Genomic DNA, 20,298 nt, shown 5'->3' with positions numbered 1-20,298 from the left:
GAGTTACTGGCAGTGTCGACGTCATCAAGAGTTAATAACAGGAGAGCTCTTCATTCACTATTGACCTTTTGTAATCATAATTAAGATAAGATAAGATGAACCTTTATTAATCCCCGAGGGGAAATTCAGTTGTACTACTAGATCAAAATACACATATACTGTATTAAAGTTAATAACATTTGGGGGAAAAGATAACAGGAAGTATATTATTTAGTAAGCTTTTATTAAAATTCAAGTGGCAAAAGAGACCTCAAAACACAACACAAATGGCAAGCTTCTTTATTTGAGTATGAATTAGAAACAGCAAGACAGTGTGTGACATTTTTTAGTTTTAAAATAACTATATGTCTGTATAAGCTACGCATGACCTACCTCACGCTCATAGCAAGATGGTTCAGTTAATTGATAACCAGTAGGTCAAAACAGGTATGGTGGCAAATTACACACCTTAACAAAAAAAGGAAGAGGAAGTGTTTAATGTTTGCTGTGCAAAACAATGTCCATGTTTGTGTAAATAATCACTACAGACATTTAATTATATATAAAACTTTAATAATTATAATGTGATATGTGATGTCAGAGGCCTGTAATTGATTTATTTGCTTCTTTGAAATATGAACTTGATGCCAAGGGTATTGGGTATATTGTATCGACACACTCTTCACAATCACACAAACACACACTTTCCTCTGTTCTTCTCACTGTTCTCTACCCTGGTCAGTGCTCAGAGAGAGCACTCTCCTTAATTGAATTCCCCAGCCCATTGATTATTGTAATGGTTCTCCACGCTACACAGTGGGATACTGCATGTCTGCACCACATCAAGATCACAGAGCCTCTAGGGATGAAAATGGAAGCCTGCATTCACCTTCTCTTTGTCCGGAGCAATGTGTGCTTGCCGTACATGCCAGTTTTCTTCAGACTTTGAATATTTACAATTCAATTATGTTAGCTTCCTCTACTTCTTTAAAAAACGTATTTTCTAACTTGTTGTACAAAGATGCAGGCTTTTACATCAGTGCAGACATCACTGATACACAATATTACACCTGGTCTCTGCAAAAATAATTTGTTGACAAGATCTTCTCTGACATTTATTGAAGTACCTTGCCATTCAGAATGGCTTTCTCCCTTCCATTGCATTTAGGATGACATTTGCATCTCCACGAGTCATTAAACTGTCATCCTGCTTTTCACGCTATCATTCTTTTCTGCCTGCAATTACCTTGATAAATGTGTTAGGGATCTGCACATGTACTATGATGAGCTGTGACCATGGCGACACAGTTGTTCTAATCCAGTTTGCAGAGCTATATGGAAAGTTGGTACATGCATGCTTTGTAAAGATAAAAAAGGCTACAATCTACACCTTATTGACATCAGTTTGAGTATTTCATTATAATATTTATCTGAATTAGTGACACAAAAAAAAGGTATTTTGCTACATAATATAGTACAACTTAAAACTCACTGGTGGACTACCGATTATTTTAAGGCCTTACGATCCTTTGTCACAATCTTTAAAGAAATGAAAATCAAAACACAAAAAAAGTCCAAAATGGTAAAACATTCTTGTCCTAAAATGTTTGTACACAACATGTACTTAAGCTGTTTATTCTGGTGCTATATGCTACTCTTTCAATATTTGAAATTGTTCTAATGTTTTAAATACAATTTATTTGAAATTACGTCTATATTTTCAGTAATGTACATAAATTGTAATTTATTTTTTCTCTGTAAATCTATACCTTTACATGTTTTCCTGTTTGTTCCACTCTTGCACATTACATCTCTAAATCCATCGATTAAGCATAAATCCTGCCAACAACTTCCTGTTACCTACAAATGTGCATATCGTATGGCAAATATAAGGTTATACATTACATCGTCAATAGCAAAGACTATTTATACCTTTTTTATTCTTATATCCACACAAATGATCAAACCCACAACAAACAGCAATTAGCTTTAACATACACAACCATTCAGCCTGCACCATGTTTTAAAAGCTAGCCTTTTAGTTTTTCGCTAAAGAAGAGCAAATATGAAAGTCATCCCTGTTGTGTAAAATAAAAAGAGAACAGAAATCAAAAAATATATCATAGATTGTGATCACGTCTATAAAGTCCCCACGACTAATATTGTGTCTAATGTTCCCTTCCTCATCCTTTAATTTCCTCCTTCATAGGACACAGAGCTGGGATGCTCTACTCGCTTTGGGCCTTTGGAAGGTCCGGCTCCACCCTGACCAGCTGGAAGTCCTCAGTAACCTCCAACAGAGTCTCCATCTCTGGGCTGTCTACCCTCACCAGCTGCCCCTCCTCCACCTCCACGTGCACCCCCAGCCCGTTCTCCTCTCCCCCTGGCTCTCCTTCATCGTCGGCCACCTCATCCATCTCTGTGTTTGGCACCACCTCTTCCATTCCTTCTCGGAACTTCTTCACATGGAAGGTGAAGGGCGGCACGCGGTACACAGTGGTCTTGGAGCGGGCGTAGACCTTGTGTTCAGGATTGAGGGACTTCTTGGCCTTCTCTTTGGAGCTCTTCATATTTGCCCTGCGCTCGATGTTGGGGGTCATGCGGGTCCCGAGCTGGCCCATCTTCTGCCCCAGGCTGTGCTTGGTTTTCTCCATTTTGTCACGGGTTCTCTGTCTTGTTTTCTCCAGGTTCTCGCGGGTTCTCTGCCTGGTCTTCTCCAAGTTCTCCTTTGTCTTTATTTTGGTCTTCTCCATTTTCTCTTTGGAGAAGGCTTTCTTTATGTTGTCCACTTGCTGCTTGGTGGTGCGTTGGATGCGCTTGGTGCGAGACTCCTCGATAATCTCCTCAATCTCCACCTCTTCATCGGAGTTGAGATGGTCTTGAACTTCTTCTTGTCCTTCAGGTATCTGCTCAAGGCCCTCCACGGCTATGCCTTCAACCAAGGTCTCTGCGGTCTTGGATTTGGTTGTTTTAGGAGGCTTCACTTTGTCCTAAGGGAGCAAAAAAGAAAAGATTAGAACAAATTCCAACTATCAAGCCGTGGAAGCATTGTATTAAGAAATCACAATGTGTGAATTGTGTCGCATTTTCTATTTGACATTTACTAGAATGTTATCAGGAATGCTGCTACGCTAATTGTATTGTATGATCATGTAAATTATGGCATTTCATTTAATATGTCATGTGATCAGTCTAAGAAAGTGGATTAAATTGCCTTCGGGCTAAAAATGAATTTGAAAATACAGGCACATGATGCTTGACAGATCCATATGTCATTCACACATTTCACTGCTTGTAGCTAGTGTAGACTGCCATCTAGTGGTGCCAGCCTTATGCCAACATTCAAATGCCAGTTTAGCTGCAGCCAGATATATTACACTTTAAGTCTTTATAAAAGAACATATTACATTACATCGCATTTAGCTGACGCTTTTATACATAGTCTGATGCGGTCACATGTTCACCACACGAGTAGAATAATTATAAATCTATGGGGCTTAAGAGAATCTGCAACTTCACAGTCATATTGAAACTAAAGTCAAGAGGATGTTCCATCTAACCACAGGTTTGTATCCTGCTATTACATTTAGAACACTGTACATTATGTTGTATGTCATCCTTATTGTTGTTCTGTTGTTTTTATGTGTAACTAATGTCCTGCAGGTCACCCTTGAAAAAGAGATCTTTTGATCTCAAGGGGCTTTCACCTGGTTAAATAAAGGCTACAAACAAACAAGAACATAATGTATCTTTAAATATAAAAACTCACACACTTCCATCGCTAATATCCAATCAAATCTAACAGTAAACAGGGGATGTGGTTTGATATACATATATACAAATAAAGAATTATCTTTGAATTATGAATAATTCTTAATCTACATTTATCGTACTATCACTATCATTTATAATTGTGCGTTTGCCTCACTGGAAAGACAAGGTGCTAAGTACAGTTTCAGTTTAGCCATATAATATAATGTACAGCAAAGCAGTGCAGCAGGTTCACATTTGTTCAAAATATATCTCTGTGAACCCAGAAATAGGGGACTACACCTATAGGTCTTCCATACGGCAATACAGCTCAGTTGCACTACAATATTTAACCTAATGGTCGGTGTACACTTATACTTCCTTTCTAGTCTTTTACTCACAACACACAGCATACAGAGTTACTGCTGGGGACAGCTGTTAATCAATCAGGAGTGCAGAAACCATATGTACATGCTTTGTGGCAGGAAACTGTCAGTGTGTGGTACCAGATATCCACACAGGGAGAAGCAGTATGCTGACAATGTAAACCCCCTAACAGCGTGCCTGGGGCAACGAGAGGGATTAGAGGACCCACCACCATATTCACTGCCTTTGTAGATACAGTAAATGGTGTTACACTGTAATGTATACAAGTATAAAGTAAGTCACCAGGTCTTCTGACTGCAGATGCTTGTGCCATAAAATGAACAAGGGTTAGACCAGTGAGGGTTTGAAAAAGGCCCAAAAGTAGGTTTTGCGTAATTGTATATTTGCTTCTGCTGATACTGAAATACATTTTTTTTTAAATTATGATAGTTCACAGGGCATTTTAAGATGAAGTCTTTTTTTGGTTTTCAAAGAGAGCATGCTTCAATTAATGACTTCTTTATGTATTCTATGTTTTATGTTAAAGTAGACGTAGACGTTAAATCTGATTTTCAGCCTCAAGCAGGAGGCAAATTTGGCCTAATTTAGTCGTGCTAAATTTGAGAGAAAAAAAGATTGTCTATTCTTTGTGGTTTTTGGCCTGCTGCCACATGCAAACTGAATCTCCCACAGAAACACCTGAAACACATGTACAGCACTGCAGACTGACAGGGCAACACATGAGGAGGTGGCATGTAAGAGCCAGATATATGGAGTGTGAAGACATATATTGAGAAATGTCTTAGTTTGTCACTGTCAATCAAAAAAAATAGGTGTTTTATAGCGTTAGATTATTAGTAATTTATTAGTAGCTTAACTAAAAGTTAGATTTGAATGCCGGTATTAACCTTCTGCCAGATAAACACCTGTCAGATCACATGATCACCACATCTCCATGGGCAGTTATTGCCATATGATCCTATCATTAAATGGACGTTAGGTCCTTATCTGGAGCCGTGTAGGGCGTGTCCTCTGCGACCCACTCTGTATGCGTTTATTCTGGGCTGGCCTTCCTCCCCCCCAACACACAACACCCTGTCTCTCTCACGCCAACAGATAAACACAGCACACTGTCCCCATGGCAACCACCTGCTCATGTTGTCCCTTGTGGGTGGTGAAGTTTTGCTGGATAAACAGCTGACATCTCTACAACAATACTCCAACATGCGTTTGATACAGTAAAACTATAATAAAAACTGCACCTGCTGAGTCGAGTGAGTGACAATAATAACATTAATGAGAGATATTTTAAAATACATTAGTACATAACCCTACCACAATAATTGTCCACAGATTCTGTCAGAACTTAGTAGTATGACAAACTAAGCTGAATAGGACACATAAGCAAGTTCAAGAGATTTTACCAGAATGTAATAATGATACAATTGCACAAATAAAAAGCTGACCTCATACAGTACATAATTGTATTAGTCAAGTAAACATGCCCTCCTACTCTGTGTACAAATAAACACATAAAAGAGTATCCAGACTGACACGTGTTCGCAAATCCCCACACAAAGAAATGAAAAAACTAATTTTTCTATGAAGCATTTTTGTGAACACTTTTTCACTTCTGAAGCCTAAATAGGAAGTTTCTGCAGCCAATGGAAAAAGCAGCACGGCATCCTGGGAACAGCTGAGGTCATACAGCACAGGGAAACGGCAACGTGATCCAGGACCACATCAGCACCATAACTCAATAAAACGTCTGTATGTAACGCTGAATCGAGACCATCACTGGCACACCTGCCCATGTTGTTTAATGGAAACTTCTTGAAACTTAAAATTGATGGAAAACAACTCGCTCTATTCGTTCAAACCTTTATTTAACCAGGTGGTCCCATTGAGATCATCAATCTCTTTTTCAAGGGAGACCTGTCCAACATGGCAGCAAGTAGGTTACAACATGAACATAAAACAACAGATAACACAAAAGGACATCGTATTTACAGGGCTACATTTACATACCAGACATTGACAAGTACCAACAGTATCAAGTATCATTGCACCTATCCGAGCTTTAAAAACAGGAAGTGGAATCAATTTGCTCAGTTTCAAATCTTTTTGAAGACTGACTCAGGATGCTGAATCTGTGGAAATGGTCAGTTGACCTTGTTTGGGTTTCCCTGCCTGATCACAAAACAGGAGACTAGGAGCTTTAGGGAAGAGTTGGGAAGTCCATTAGTGTCCCTGCGTTACCCACCATTCTCCTCCCACTTAGCAGTAATGGAAAAGTCGGCACTCTGTGTGTGTTTACTGACAGGTGCCCGGGGAATGGACACTGAGTGTATGTGTGCTCTCCTCAACGAGGAGGTCTGTTGCTCGTGTTTCTTTCCTTTGAATGTGTCGTGAATCATAGCTCATGGAAAAGTTGGCTAGAATTCTCTCTGTCTGAGCGTGTGTCTGTTGGTGTGTGTGTTTGATTAGCTCAGACAAGTCAACAACTGTCTGAGCCATCACTCAGAACGAGGCACGACACAGGAGGTGCAATTAGAAAGAGGACATATGATGCTGGTAAACGCCTACAACCTATCAGGAAAAAGAAAAGATATGTGGGAGATTCGAAGGGTCTCCTGCCTATTTTACTTTAATTGAAGATCAGACCAGAATGTTCTTAATATGTGCTGAACATTCTGTAATCCTGAAACAAGATCTTGAATTTAAGGTGTTCATGTAACAGCAGCAAAGCCTTTTTAGTGTCTAAACAATGTGAGCAAAATGTTCTCTGTCTGACTCATAGGGGGGCTCGGGGATAATTGAACCACCAACTGTTACCATGGACGACAGAGCAAACAGTGGTACTTAATCAGCGCTACGCAGAGACCACAGCAGCTCACTTTTCTCTTCCCCCCCCCTCTCTATCTGCTGTTACAAGACCTACACTCACTATTCCACCTGGTCCGGTATACATACCTAGTTATTAAAATATTATTTCACCCACTATTCAGTCAGCCGTTAGTAGAATAAATAACATAATTGAATGCTTGTGTAATATGAAAAGGACTATTACAAGCCAGATTGTCAGTAACAAAAATGCAACCAAAAAGGATTTACATTTTAAATGTGCACTGTTCCATTTTTTACACGCCACTATAAAATAAAACCATTGTATTAAGATAAGGATCTGTTAACTGCCACCTTAAATACATGTTATGTATTAATGTTATAATTTTAATATATTTACAAAATCTACATTTATAATTCCTTTATTGTAATATCCTACATTTTTAATAAGATTGCCCTAATATTCAAGAGTGAGATTGTTTAGGAAGAATTTTACAAGGTTTAAAAGGTTTTAGAGAAAATGCATCTATTTGTAAAGTAGTGAGCTTGTGACTTGATATAGGATTAATAAGACTTGTATTATACTGTACTAGTTGTGTAAGTGTTTGTAAACTGTGTTTTGATATAGATTTGCGGTTGTGAAATGTTCCTTTAAATGATTGACTTACATTTTGCTCAATTCATCAAGACTTTACTTGATTCTTTGTTTATATCAAAAGTATGACAACATGTAACAGGGGGTGAAAAATCATATACATTACATTTTAGATGCTTTTATCCAAAGCGTCTTACATACTCAATACTGTGGGCAATCCCCACAGGAGCAATTTGGGGTGAAGTGTCTTGCCCAGGGACACAACGACATGCTGGCTGCAGTGGGGTTTGAACCTGTGCTCCCCTGATCCGAACACTAACGCACTAATCCACTGCGCCACAGCCTATACAATAGTTATTTTGGGTGAGGTATTCCTTTTAACATTTGCTATCTTGGTTCCCCTACATGCATGCAGACATTCAGCAACTCGCTTGCTTATGATAAACACACCCCCCCCTCAGAGACATGAAGAAAGGCCTCTGCGGTGAGTCACAGCAGCAGCTGTCTGATCCTGTCCAGTCCTTGCAGCTGTGCACTCTGCTATCTCACTGAGTGATATCCTTGACCCAGGATGGGAGAAGGCCAAAGCACAGATTGACATGAAGCAGAGGTGGAGCTTTGTGTGTAAGAGCAATTTATGTCGAGGCCTGAATCACATTGTTTTGATCCCTGAAGAGTTGTCGGGGGCTAAAATAAGGACGTTAATGTACTCTGGTCATTAATATTGATGCCTAACCCACCCACGCTCTCCTAAATAAGGCTCAAACAATTCACAGAGGACTGGTCAAGCCGCTTGCTCACTCAGGCATTTTGGACTCTTATGACAGAGGGCACAATGCAAATTCTGTTTCGTGAAGATCTCTTTTTCCTTTTAGAATAACACTCTGATGGTGCCATGTTTAAGCCTCCTGTGGCTAATGGAAATATTAACAACTAGTCCCATTCAGTTTATAGACAAGAGGGAGCTCTGTATTACCTTGGAGCCAACATGGCGATGTAATGTTACCGTGAACACCACAGGAAGGGAGTTCCTTGGTTTTTCTGTCACAGTGATTTGTGATTTCATACACATGGACCTGGAGGAGGGAAGCCCTTTTCCACAGCTCAGCCTATCCACGTCCATGACTCTGAGACCACTGGAATCCCAGGGTTAGTCGCATGCAAAGACGGAAATGTATTTTTCCATTTGCAACTCTGTGTGCACTGGCAGATATAGTGCTAGAATGTATTATATGACTATCCCTTTCTCTGTCAAGGTGCCATCCACATTGACACATTACTCATCCAAATTGAACAACTCCCTTCAAAATGTCAAATTGGAACTGGTTTAAGCACAGCATTAGTTATTTATGCTATAAATGAAGATGCTTTAATTGTTTCCATCTTTTGGTAAAAAAAATTGTCTGTTGCATTTATTCATTGTTCATATTGGCGCTTAACAGAATAAAGTGGTTCAAGTGAGGGCAAGAAAAAGCTGCCAACGTGAAAACATTGCTACATTGCACAACTAGAGGAAGCTATAACGACTGAATTACATGATGCCGATTAAAGATTAATGGCCAATAACTCCTGGAAAATAACACTTGTGGGTTGTCGGAAAGGCAAGCACCCACAGTGCTTTGCTTTCTTCTAAAATGGGCAGTTTTTTGTGTTTTCTTAATAACACCACTGGGATGTTGAAGACGGAAAAAATTGCACACATTTTGAGTTGTGCACCTTTTTATAATATAACATGAGCAACCGTGCTGTTTTTAAATGTGAAAAACATAATCCACTACTTTGGATGAAAACGTCCGTCCCTGAGAAGAAGTGTGAAGTCTATAAACTATAAACAAAATGGTGCCTTTAAAGAAAATAGGAAATAAATCAGATTATAGTGCACTTTTCTCAGTTTGCGCCTTACACTGATGACATCATTTGAGTGCACTTTCTTTATTTATAGATTAATAATCCTAAACATCTATGTACGTGCAAAATCTAATCCCAAAGGAACCAACAACCTGGCACGCACTCGCTGGCGGCCAATAACTCAAATACCAGTGCCCAGAACAGCAGCAGTGAACATATACCTAACTGTTGCACTTCATACTAAAGGTTTGGACATGCCATATGTTCACACGCAACATCTTACGTTACAGCAAAAACAGATACTTCTATTCATAGTGAATGTCCAGATGCTGCTTAAACAGCCTACTAAAGTCTCCATGGTAGATTTGTGGTTTAATGTTTTCAACAGAACTGTTGAACTATCCACCAAAAAAGGGAAATATATTGAATGGAAAAAAGAACAAAGCACAGTATGGATATAATAACTAAGGTTTCATAGTCAAACCCAAGCACATCAATCAAATAAGCAAACACTAAATGCAGAAAATCAATCAGTTGGTGCTGTTTATCGCTAAATTCAGACTTACTCAATGAAACAAGACTCCAGTTCATAGCTAGTGGTGTATTTTTAATCCACAGCAGTATAGCGGGTTACTTTAATATACCAACTCAGATAATTTGGAAAACTTTTTATTTTGGCTGTGGCCTTGTAGGTGAAGGGTGTGCCTACATATCTTGGGATAAACAGCATGGAGGGTGTCAGCAGCTTGCACTGAGTTGTGATGTGGTATGAAGACACATTTCTGTTCGCAGGCCAAGACGTTGGACGACAGCTACGAGCGTTCAGTGGAGGGGTGACCTGATCAGTTTCCCAGCTGGTGAATCCTGTCTGCAGCTATGGTATGGGAATGTTTAGTGGGACAGGAAGGCATGGGCCTGAGATCAGATCAGTGTCCTCGTGTGGAACCAAACCGCTCACAAACATCTGGACTGATTGAAACTGAAAGGAACCAGACACGTGTACACAATATCTACCAGGTGTTTTAAAGCACCATAAGCTGATAAGCAAGTACAAATGTGTGTCGCTAAATAACTCAACAAAGTACACTGAACAAAAATATAAACGCAACACTTTTGTTTTTGCTCCCATTTTTCATGAGATGAACTCAAAGATCTAAAACATTTTCTATATACACAAAATAACCATTTCTCTCAAATATTGTTCACAAATCTGAAAAATCTGTGATAGTGAGCACTTCTCCTTTGCCGAGATAATCCATCCCACCTCACAGGTGTGGCATATCAAGATGCTGATTAGACAGCATGATTATTGCACAGGTGTGCCTTAGGCTGGCCACAATAAAAGGCCACTCTGAAACGTGCATTTTTGCTTTATTGGGGGGGGGGGGTCCGAAAACCAGTCAGTATCTGGTGTGAGGGGTAGGGTTAGGGTTAGGGTTAGGGTAATGTTGTGAATCGAGTGGCCTGTGTTCGTCGTCCATAACATACGCCTGCCCATACCATAACCCCACCACCACCATGGGCCACTCGATTCACAACATTGACATCAGAAAACCGCTCACCCACACGACGCCACACACGCTGTCTGCCATCTGCCCTGAACAGTGAAAACCGGGATTCATCCGTGAAGAGAACACCTCTCCAACGTGCCAGACGCCATCGAATGTGAGCATTTGCCCACTCAAGTCGGTTACGACGACGAACCGGAGTCAGGTCGAGACCCCGATGAGGACACGAGCATGCAGATGAGCTTCCCTGAGACGGTTTCTGACAGTTTGTGCAGAAATTCTTTGGTTATGCAAACCGATTGTTGCAGCAGCTGTCCGAGTGGCTGGTCTCAGACGATCTTGGAGGTGAACATGCTGGATGTGGAGGTCCTGGGCTGGTGTGGTTACACGTGGTCTGCGGTTGTGAGGCCGGTTGGATGTACTGCCAAATTCTCTGAAACGCCTTTGGAGACGGCTTATGGTAGAGAAATGAACATTCAATTCACGGGCAACAGCTCTGGTGGACATTCCTGCTGTCAGCATGCCAATTGCACGCTCCCTCAAAACTTGCGACATCTGTGGCATTGTGCTGTGTGATAAAACTGAACATTTTAGAGTGGCCTTTTATTGTGGCCAGCCTAAGGCACACCTGTGCAATAATCATGCTGTCTAATCAGCATCTTGATATGCCACACCTGTGAGGTGGGATGGATTATCTCGGCAAAGGAGAAGTGCTCACTATCACAGATTTTTCAGATTTGTGAACAATATTTGAGAGAAATGGTTATTTTGTGTATATAGAAAATGTTTTAGATCTTTGAGTTCATCTCATGAAAAATGGGAGCAAAAACAAAAGTGTTGCGTTTATATTTTTGTTCAGTGTATAGTACATGCTCTAGAAATAACAGGGATCCTGTTGCTGCTGTACCAACTGTATATCCTCATGGCAGGAGCAGAGGAAAGGTAACAGTAACAATATCAGCAAATCCTCCTCCGTTACTGTATCTCCATGTAGTGATGTACACTCACTCTGATAAAGCAGCAAAGAGTGCAGATGTAATGTATGATACACATAAATAATAATTACACCTATTCAAATGTGCCGGAATAGAGAAGCATATTACTGCCAATGATTTTAAAATGCACAGTGCTGTACAGAGAAGGAGTATATCCCTCTGGAGGTATTTGGTAACATCATTGCTGCTGTATCAAAATTACCCTCCTATTTTTTGAGAGGATGCAGTAACTTCCTGGACTCTCCTCTTGTTACCATCTCAAGATTACAACCAAGATGTGACAGTGCCTAAACAGGAAATTGTCCAGCAACAATTCATTTTTGCACTTTTTTGTCCAGACTAAATAAACACAACATATTATGAGGTCAATTTAGAGGTGCTGGCGGACAGGGACAGGCAAACGGTTTTCACATTTTCAGACTTTGTGCTAACAAGCTAAAAGGTTGTTGGATGTAGCCTCATATATAGCACACGGACGATAGTGAGAACATTTTAAACTAAACCAAATTTAAAAAACTGTCTTTAAATTCCGGCCGGTATTAGTTTGTGTTTTTCTTTTTGATAATAGTAGACACTTTTAATGTGAATGTTTAGGTCATGTACTCGATATATCCTTGCAGCCTGTAACTATTGGATCACTTTTTACACGCAGGGGCTCACAAGACACCACGTTCTGGAACTCTAAACTGCCTCGAGATGGTAGCTCACATGCAATAGTGAAATGTGGAGCCTGCAAGATATCTTTCCACAAGCCTGAGGAAGAGGAGAAAAGGACAGAGGGGAGCGACAGAAGAGAACAACATAATACACCAAGTGCTGGAGCAAATACTGAATGAGCTGTGCCCTTAGTTCTGGATTAGATGTCTAGAGTTGGAGTAGAAGGGGCTACATTGATAGTGGGAGAGAAACTGAGAAGGAGGGAGCAGAACAAGTGGGTATCTTGGCAGGAGAGGCAGAGAGATGCCAACGGAATGAATCACAACACCAACTCAGTGCTTTTTGGTGTGGCCGGTTTCTGTTGCTTGCAAGCGGTTCACTAAGTGATTCATAACTGCTTCCTCTCAAATACTTGGAATTAATTGGCCAAAGAAAAACTTGACTGGATTATTTTGCCATGGAAAATTGGAACAGAGATGTCACATAGTCAGGGCAAGATTAAAGTATATTCAAATAAGGTGGGCTGGGGCCGGTGGCAAGACTTTTTGGCTGCGATCCGATCTCCGCTGGGTTGGTCTGGAATAAGTAGACTGTAACTGAGAAGACTTACATCTCCATGATAGAGCTGATCACATGGCTATCACTGTGTTTGAGCTGCAGCCAAACACACCCTCATTCCAGACGCACATCAGTACTGTCTGACACTCTAAGGGACATACACTATTGCATTACATAAACCGGATTAATCCGCATAATTAAATAGAGAGCATTTGTTAAACGCACAATCCTGATGGGCTGAGTCACAGTGTCTAAAAAAAGCAAACACGCCCTCCTATCAAACAAACACAAATGAGCCTCACACTACACATTTTATCACATGGAAACGTTGTTGTTTAGCTGCTTGTTACGAAGCATGTAAATCCATACTGTAAATTGATGACATTAAAATGGGTTACTACATCAATATCAGTTAACAGGTATTCGGCAATACAACTGCATTTGTAAAAAATAAGCTGTAAAAATCCTTTAAGGACGCAAACGTTTGTTGAGGCTGAACCCCACAAATTCAAAAATGATGATGATCCCAAAACATGTATGCCAACGGTTAATAATGAGTGTATGTTAAAGTACATGGGATGTTTTGTTTAGTTTTTTAACATGGTATCAAATTGATATTGAGAACAGTGTAATTCCCTTATATTGGTATCTACTTCTACATTTCTTGTGTTGTGACTTCCCTTATCACCACAGCGGCAGCATGCTGGTTTCTTCTACCCTGACAGCTGAGAAGGGTAGAAAATTCTGAATTATAAAAATCTAATGTTTGTAACTTTCGAAAGATGTTAATTATGTGTAGCAGAGGCTTACAACTTTAGCTGTTTGAAAAGAGAATAAAAACATTCTTATGGATTGAATATGGAGTTGCTATCACCTCTAGAGGGACATTTACAATCATTATTAAACAACCATCATGAGACTTAATTGAGAAAGACACACTAATATATCTCTAATACAGCTAGGGTCTTGTAAAATCAGGTACATTTCCAGACAGCTGTTACAAAACACTAAATTAGACTTGTGAGGCTGAACTAATATAGTCAATTGACTGGTGATATGAGACTAACGGGAAATAAAGCAATACACTAATTAAAAAATGGAAAGACAATTGGTATAAAAGACAGCAATACAGTCAGAGCAGAAAAATGTGAGGTTTTTCTGCGTGTGTGTGTGTGTGTGTGTGTGTGTGTGTGTGTGTGTGTGTGTGTGTGTGTGTGTGTGTGTGTGTGTGTGTGTGTGTGTGTGTGTGTGTGTGTGTGTGGGAGCAGGGCCGCATTGACTCATTGACCACTTGCGAACCGCAGAGCTGACAGGCTTTGGTGCCGTGTGCAGCAGGAAGACCCTCAGCTGCTGCAAGGTCACTTCTAGATAGGGGTTTGTTATTTTAAAACTGCAGAAAGATGCCCCCTAATGAGGAAGCAAATGTGTGTCTCTAACAGAGATCCTGTTCAGACATGGCATTAACATGTGTCTTGTGTAAACCAGTCATGAGAGGGTAGCTCTACGTCTGTCGGTTCACACCTGACATCAGAATACATCTCGAGTGACCACTTGTGATCGAGTGGATCTCACTACACAAGTCTATATGCATATAAACATGTTATGAGGGGTTCAGTTTTCATAAAAAATGTATTTGCAATGATACATTTACTTCACTCTATTATCATTCACCTTTTTTTTTTGCGGGCCAGTACCCTGCACTCGGTGAAGCATGACAGAATATAAATATTGTTTTACAAGTTTAGAGTAACACCCAGGCCCTGGATACATTTGCACACACTGTAAAAATGCAGCCATCTGTGGCAATCAGATCTCAATGCGTCTTTGCTACCTTCACATCTGTACTTAGACTTGTCCACTTGTGACGGTATCGCATTAAAACCAGGTCTCATTATGGCTTACACTTCAAATTGTAAGCCATACAAATGAATACATTTGATTTAGTTTCTAATGAGGATGTTCTTTGCTGACCCCAGTAACACCATAACTTAAGAATCACTTAAAAGTAAATAGACCAAGATCTTTTCAAATTAAAACAATAATTATCTGAGATGTAGTGGTGGAATATAACCAAGTACTGTTAACACAGTTAGGTAATGATGTACTGAATTGTTATACATTATGATACAAGCTACAAGGCAGTTTACAAAGTAGATGCAAGAAGATAAACTTGATGCATAAATAATTGTAATCCAAATATCCGATATATTCCGAAATAAAGAATACCTTTACATTTGGGTACCTCAAGAATATTTTTAATTAAGGACTCAGAGTATTTATGACCAGTACTTTTACTTTAGTTTAAGATACTTGTTCCACCACAACTGATATGCAATGCACATTTGGTCAACATGTCTTCATCACCACACCCTGCTGTTGCCGGGGGATCCTGCGTGCGACCATCATTGAAGGTTTAAATAAAGCATTGCTCTCAAAGTATTTCCAGGCTAAAAATCCTGAAGTATGTGTCTATTCTCAGAGTGCAGAGACAGATTGACAGGAGAGAATAAAACAGCACATGCAGTTAAAGCTAAACTTACAGAGTAAAAAGTTTAAACAGCAAAGGTAACGCTCTGAAAATGTTTCACTTGTCTTATCCAATTATAGCCTCCCTTGACATTGACACTAAGTGAAAGGCAATATTGGTGAGGAATGGTCACATACACACGCACTGAGAGTTGATATTACTGGTGAGGACAGAGCACTAGCTTCCTGACTGACATGGACATTTACCGGAACCCCTTACCTACCTCCTCAAGCCTAACCCTGACCCTGATCTCATCCTTACGCATTAACACACACACAGTAACGCAGCAAAGTGTTGAAAGCTGACTGAGAGCCAGTGTTGATTTACACTGCTGCCAATTCCTGACCAGTATACGTTCGTTAATTAAACGGGACACGTGCAGCCATCTTCTGGCAAAAATAGATCAGATTGTGGGAGCTGAAAACGGCTACTGCAACATGGAAGCAGCAGCTCATACAACCGCTTTCAAACATGACTGTGACCCGTATAGATGTCAATAGTAGCACTTTACATAATACTGACTGTATGTAGCTTGCCATATACTGTAGACAGTATCTCAAACCGTAGGGGGGCACCTGCTTGGCAGAGTAATTTATTAAAGACTAGTGTCTATGATTGGATTTCTGATGCATGCCAATAGTGTAACCCACTCCCATAGTGGACATCCCAGGAAGGGGAGCTGAAATGGTCAGCCTGCTAGTAGTAAGCTCTACAACTCTCAGATGTAGTGTTGCTTCCAAGGGGGTAAAAGTTATGATGTAATGTGCACAAGGTAACTACTTCGGACGTTTTCTTTGATATTTGACATCTCCATGCCGCAGGTTTACCAGAGAGACATGACAGCAGTGTGCTGCTTAAAAGAAAGGAGTTGCTCACCTGGTTTCAAATGCACAACAGCTGTCAGTCACACTTTCACACGTCAATCTGATTTCTAACCCATTTTTCTTTCTAACATGTTCATGGTCCCAACTGTTTGAGAAGTGCTCCCTAAAAAACATTTGACACTGCCCCAATACTCTTACTTGGGTTCTCAGGTATTAAAATGCAGGTTTGTGCATGATTGAATGCATGAATGCCAGTGAGTGCCACTTCCGAGAAATCTTAATAATATAAACTACATCTTCATCTTACATGGCATCGCCCTGCCAACTATCTGCTCACTGAGCCCTCCAGGCTGGGGCCTTGGTTCTGTCTCAAGTAGCCCTTCATGCCAGTGTTTATAGGCCTTTTTATTTACACCACTAGTCTTCATATAGTTTCATTTGGTAATCATGAAGTCTTGGAGTTTCCATGAAAGCTAGTAGTAGTAGGTGGATGTCGCCTCTCACTGATCATGAATACAAACCTTATAACAGTTTATAAATACACCTTGCACTTTCTATTTCTGTTCTAAAACATTACAGCCTCATTGAAGTTTTAGGAAAAACTGATTTAGACATGTATGTCATGGAAACCAAAGAGCCTGTCCTGAGAAACTACAGCATATTTCCACTAACACGGGTCAATTCAAGCCACAGTGTGACTCTAACTCTCTCTGGTGAGATGATGTCAAAAGGTGGCTCTGATGTTTTGATAGCTTTTCAGGTGCATTTCACACTGCCCTCCCAACTTTCCTATTGGGAATGCAACACAACCCCTTAACATGTACTGTGAGTGTAACTTTAACAGCCACATGTAAAACATTACCAGAACATTCTCCAAAAAATATGGTTTGCTATTGATCCACCCAGCAATGGAAATAGTGAGAGATCAAGCACACACACACTGAAGTATTCACCTGGTAGATGAGCACTTTGAAGTTGCGTCTCTTGAGCAGCTCGCTCTCGTTGCTCTCCATCTTCTTGATCTGGCCCGCCTGCTTCTCCAGGTTGTTCCTCACCGACTTGACGTTGACGCTGACCTTGCGTACCTTATCGAGCATTTTGTTGACAGTGTGGGTTGTGCCGACGTGATTCTTGGACATCTTAGCCAGCTCCCCTTGGATGGTTGACACTGACTTCTCCATGGCCCCCTGCCGGGCCTCCAGCCCATTCTGGGTCTGCTGGATCTGGTCTACTACGCCGATAATCTTGTCGAGCAGAGACAGGACCATGACCCCATTCATCTGTGCTTCAGTCTTGCCTCCAGGTCCGGTGGCCAGTTCCAGGTCCACCTCCTCAAAATGGTCCTCAGAAAGATCATCATCATCGTCGTCGTCTACAGCCGGCTCTGTGGCGGCGGTCACCAGAGCTACCTCGTCGTCGTCATCGTAAGGCTCTTCTACGTGCGCCTTCTTGACACCTGTATTCGCCATGGCTGTCAACTCCGAATGCAAACCGCCTGCGCACTGGCTACAGTTAAAAATAAACTACTGAAAAACGACCTGCAGGAGCCTTGCTACACACAACTCAAGTCCGTAAACCTTTCTTCTTCTTCTTCTTCTTCTTCTTCTTCTTCTTCTTCTTCTTTTAAAACAACTTCCTCAAACACTTGCCTCTTTCTAGTCTACTTTACACTTTAACTTTCTATTCACCCTCAGTCTCTGTGTCTCTCTGCCTCTGCTCTGGGATGACAGCCAGCCAAGGGGAGTTGGGCCTCTCACAGCTGAGGTATGTATGCCCAGACTCAAATGCCTCTGCTCCCTGTGAAATCACCCAGTCAAAGTTTTCCCTTCTTACACCCGCCCCCAGCTCCCCCAGCTGCCATGGGCTCCACCCAATCTGTCCCCAAGCACAGGGCAGCATTTCTCTACCAGATTCCAAATTCAATCAAATGTAGACCGTCTATCAGTTCAGACCAATGAATTGTGACAATTTGAAGTTCACAATCTACTATTGTGCTCACCCGATTATGTCATGTCAATAAGGCTATGCTGATTGTTTTACCAAATGCATGTGGTTTGGGGTAGGCTATATTGTGTTTGATATATTACATGTGTCAGTGTGTTGTTTATATTAGATTGAATGTTTAATTGGATTGATTTTTGTTTTTCTTGTACTTTCTAAAGTCTGATTCTTGGTTTTGAGATATGCTTACAATCTACATGTTCATACATTCATCAATAATAACTAACATCTTGTTGATTAGTCTTGTTGGAGCCAAAATGTGCATTTAAACTGTCTAACTACTATTAGTAGTATTACAAAATAATAATAATATTTTTATAATTATTTGGCTGCACACATTGGTTGTTTTTGATCAAATGTTTGATGAACATCATAACATGGTCGGCTATTCGGACTTCAACATGGCTTCTTTTGAACAGGTTGCAGTACCGAGACCAGTTTGGACTTCTAGAAACGTCATTGCTAGCAGTCCCAAAAGCCTTGTGAAGTTTAGAATAAATAGCACTGACCAGGGACGAGTTGACAAGCTTGTGTATATTCTACTCTGACTTTGGAGTTTCAGAACTTGGTTTACAGCCGTGCAACGGTACCTTATCTTTGGAGGTCCTTCCTGTACCTGCGTCCTGACTCCTGTGTATAAACAAAGTGACCATTTTTTGCTTTAATGAGAAGAATTCTCACGTGTTTTACCTGTTTTTGCATAAAAACTTTGGTCAAGTAAGATGACTCAACTTAAACCTAGGCAAGTGGAGGAAAAAGCCTTGAGCTCACAGCCGCCATCTTGGTCCGCCTTTCTTTTTCTCTTTTTGTAAAAAGGTGTCAGCTGATTACACGTTTTTTTGTGAAAGATTATTGGCAGTATAACTTTTATGTTTGAAATTATTTTAGTCCCAATTCTTGTTATCAAGGAATCTAGACCAATAGAATCCAACAAAAGGGGTAGCATCTTTTTGAAATAATTAATATGTTAAAAATAATGACGTGGACCAGCGGCGCTGAGGTGGACTAAATAAATAGGCTTGTTTGAGACAAGCGAGACCTGCGCAGTTGCGATCAACGTCTTGCTAGTGCGTTGCATGATGGTTAGTCATTTTGTCCGACTTGCTCTGGAGGCTCGCCTACATGAGACGTTGAAATCTCGCGGGACAAAGACGCCCGCAGCCTTGAGAGCGAGGTGCGGCGAGGCAGCGCAGTTCCGGCCCGTCCACACTACAGCGTCGACAGCGTCGGAAGCGTCGACAACTCCAATCTGCCCATTCACTTTGAATGGGGTGACGTCACGTTGCCTCGCTTTTTCATCCATTCCCAGCTTTTTTTGAAGCTGTAGTGTGGACGCTCCGTTCAACTTCTGACGCCGGAGACGGCGGAGACGGACCGCTCTGCTACCCACAATTCAGTTCGGCGAAAAAGCGAGGCAACGTGACGTCACCCCATTCAAAGTGAATGGGCAGATTGGAGTTGTCGACGCTGTAGTGTGGACGGGCCGGAACAATGTTCAACTTCTGACGCCGGAGACGCCGGAGTAGCCAGCGCCAGCCAATCAAATCCCGTTTCGGAAAATCTGACAGCTCAAGCCGTAGCCAATCAAACCTCGTCTAGGTGGGAGAGATATCCCGCCGTTCATTTCTATATTTCAAAAAAAGTTGGAGGAGAAACTAATTATCGCTGTAGCAAATCACCCGGTTTTGTATGACCAGACCCTCTTCACCTACCGGGATACAAACCGGAGGAACCAGGCATGGAGGGAGGTGGCAGAGACAGTGGGTGAAACTGGTAGGTTTTCGCCTATTTGGGGAGTTTATATATATATTGCTCCCATAAAATCCCCGGGGGTTTTTGCTTTGTA

The 20,298-nt window shown here is 41.0% G+C and overlaps 1 protein-coding gene across 1 annotated transcript; it reads right to left on the bottom strand.

Annotated features, from left to right (window-relative positions):
• Positions 1 to 263: 263 nt before the first annotated feature.
• Positions 264 to 18,253, bottom strand: LOC117451438 (caveolae-associated protein 1-like). The gene is made up of 2 exons (XM_034089735.2): positions 17,405 to 18,253; positions 264 to 2,969 (listed from the first exon to the last, which is right to left on the bottom strand). The coding sequence occupies exons 1-2, from the start codon at positions 17,918 to 17,920 to the stop codon at positions 2,208 to 2,210; spliced, it is 1,278 nt and encodes a 425-aa protein (XP_033945626.1). The 5' UTR covers positions 17,921 to 18,253; the 3' UTR covers positions 264 to 2,207.
• Positions 18,254 to 20,298: the final 2,045 nt, after the last annotated feature.

The sequence above is a fragment of the Pseudochaenichthys georgianus genome, chromosome 8 (assembly GCF_902827115.2).
Source record: "Pseudochaenichthys georgianus chromosome 8, fPseGeo1.2, whole genome shotgun sequence".
NCBI lineage: Eukaryota > Metazoa > Chordata > Actinopteri > Perciformes > Channichthyidae > Pseudochaenichthys > Pseudochaenichthys georgianus.
The sequence above is the reverse complement of the archived record's forward strand: the minus strand, read 5'-3'. Positions and strand labels throughout refer to the sequence as shown.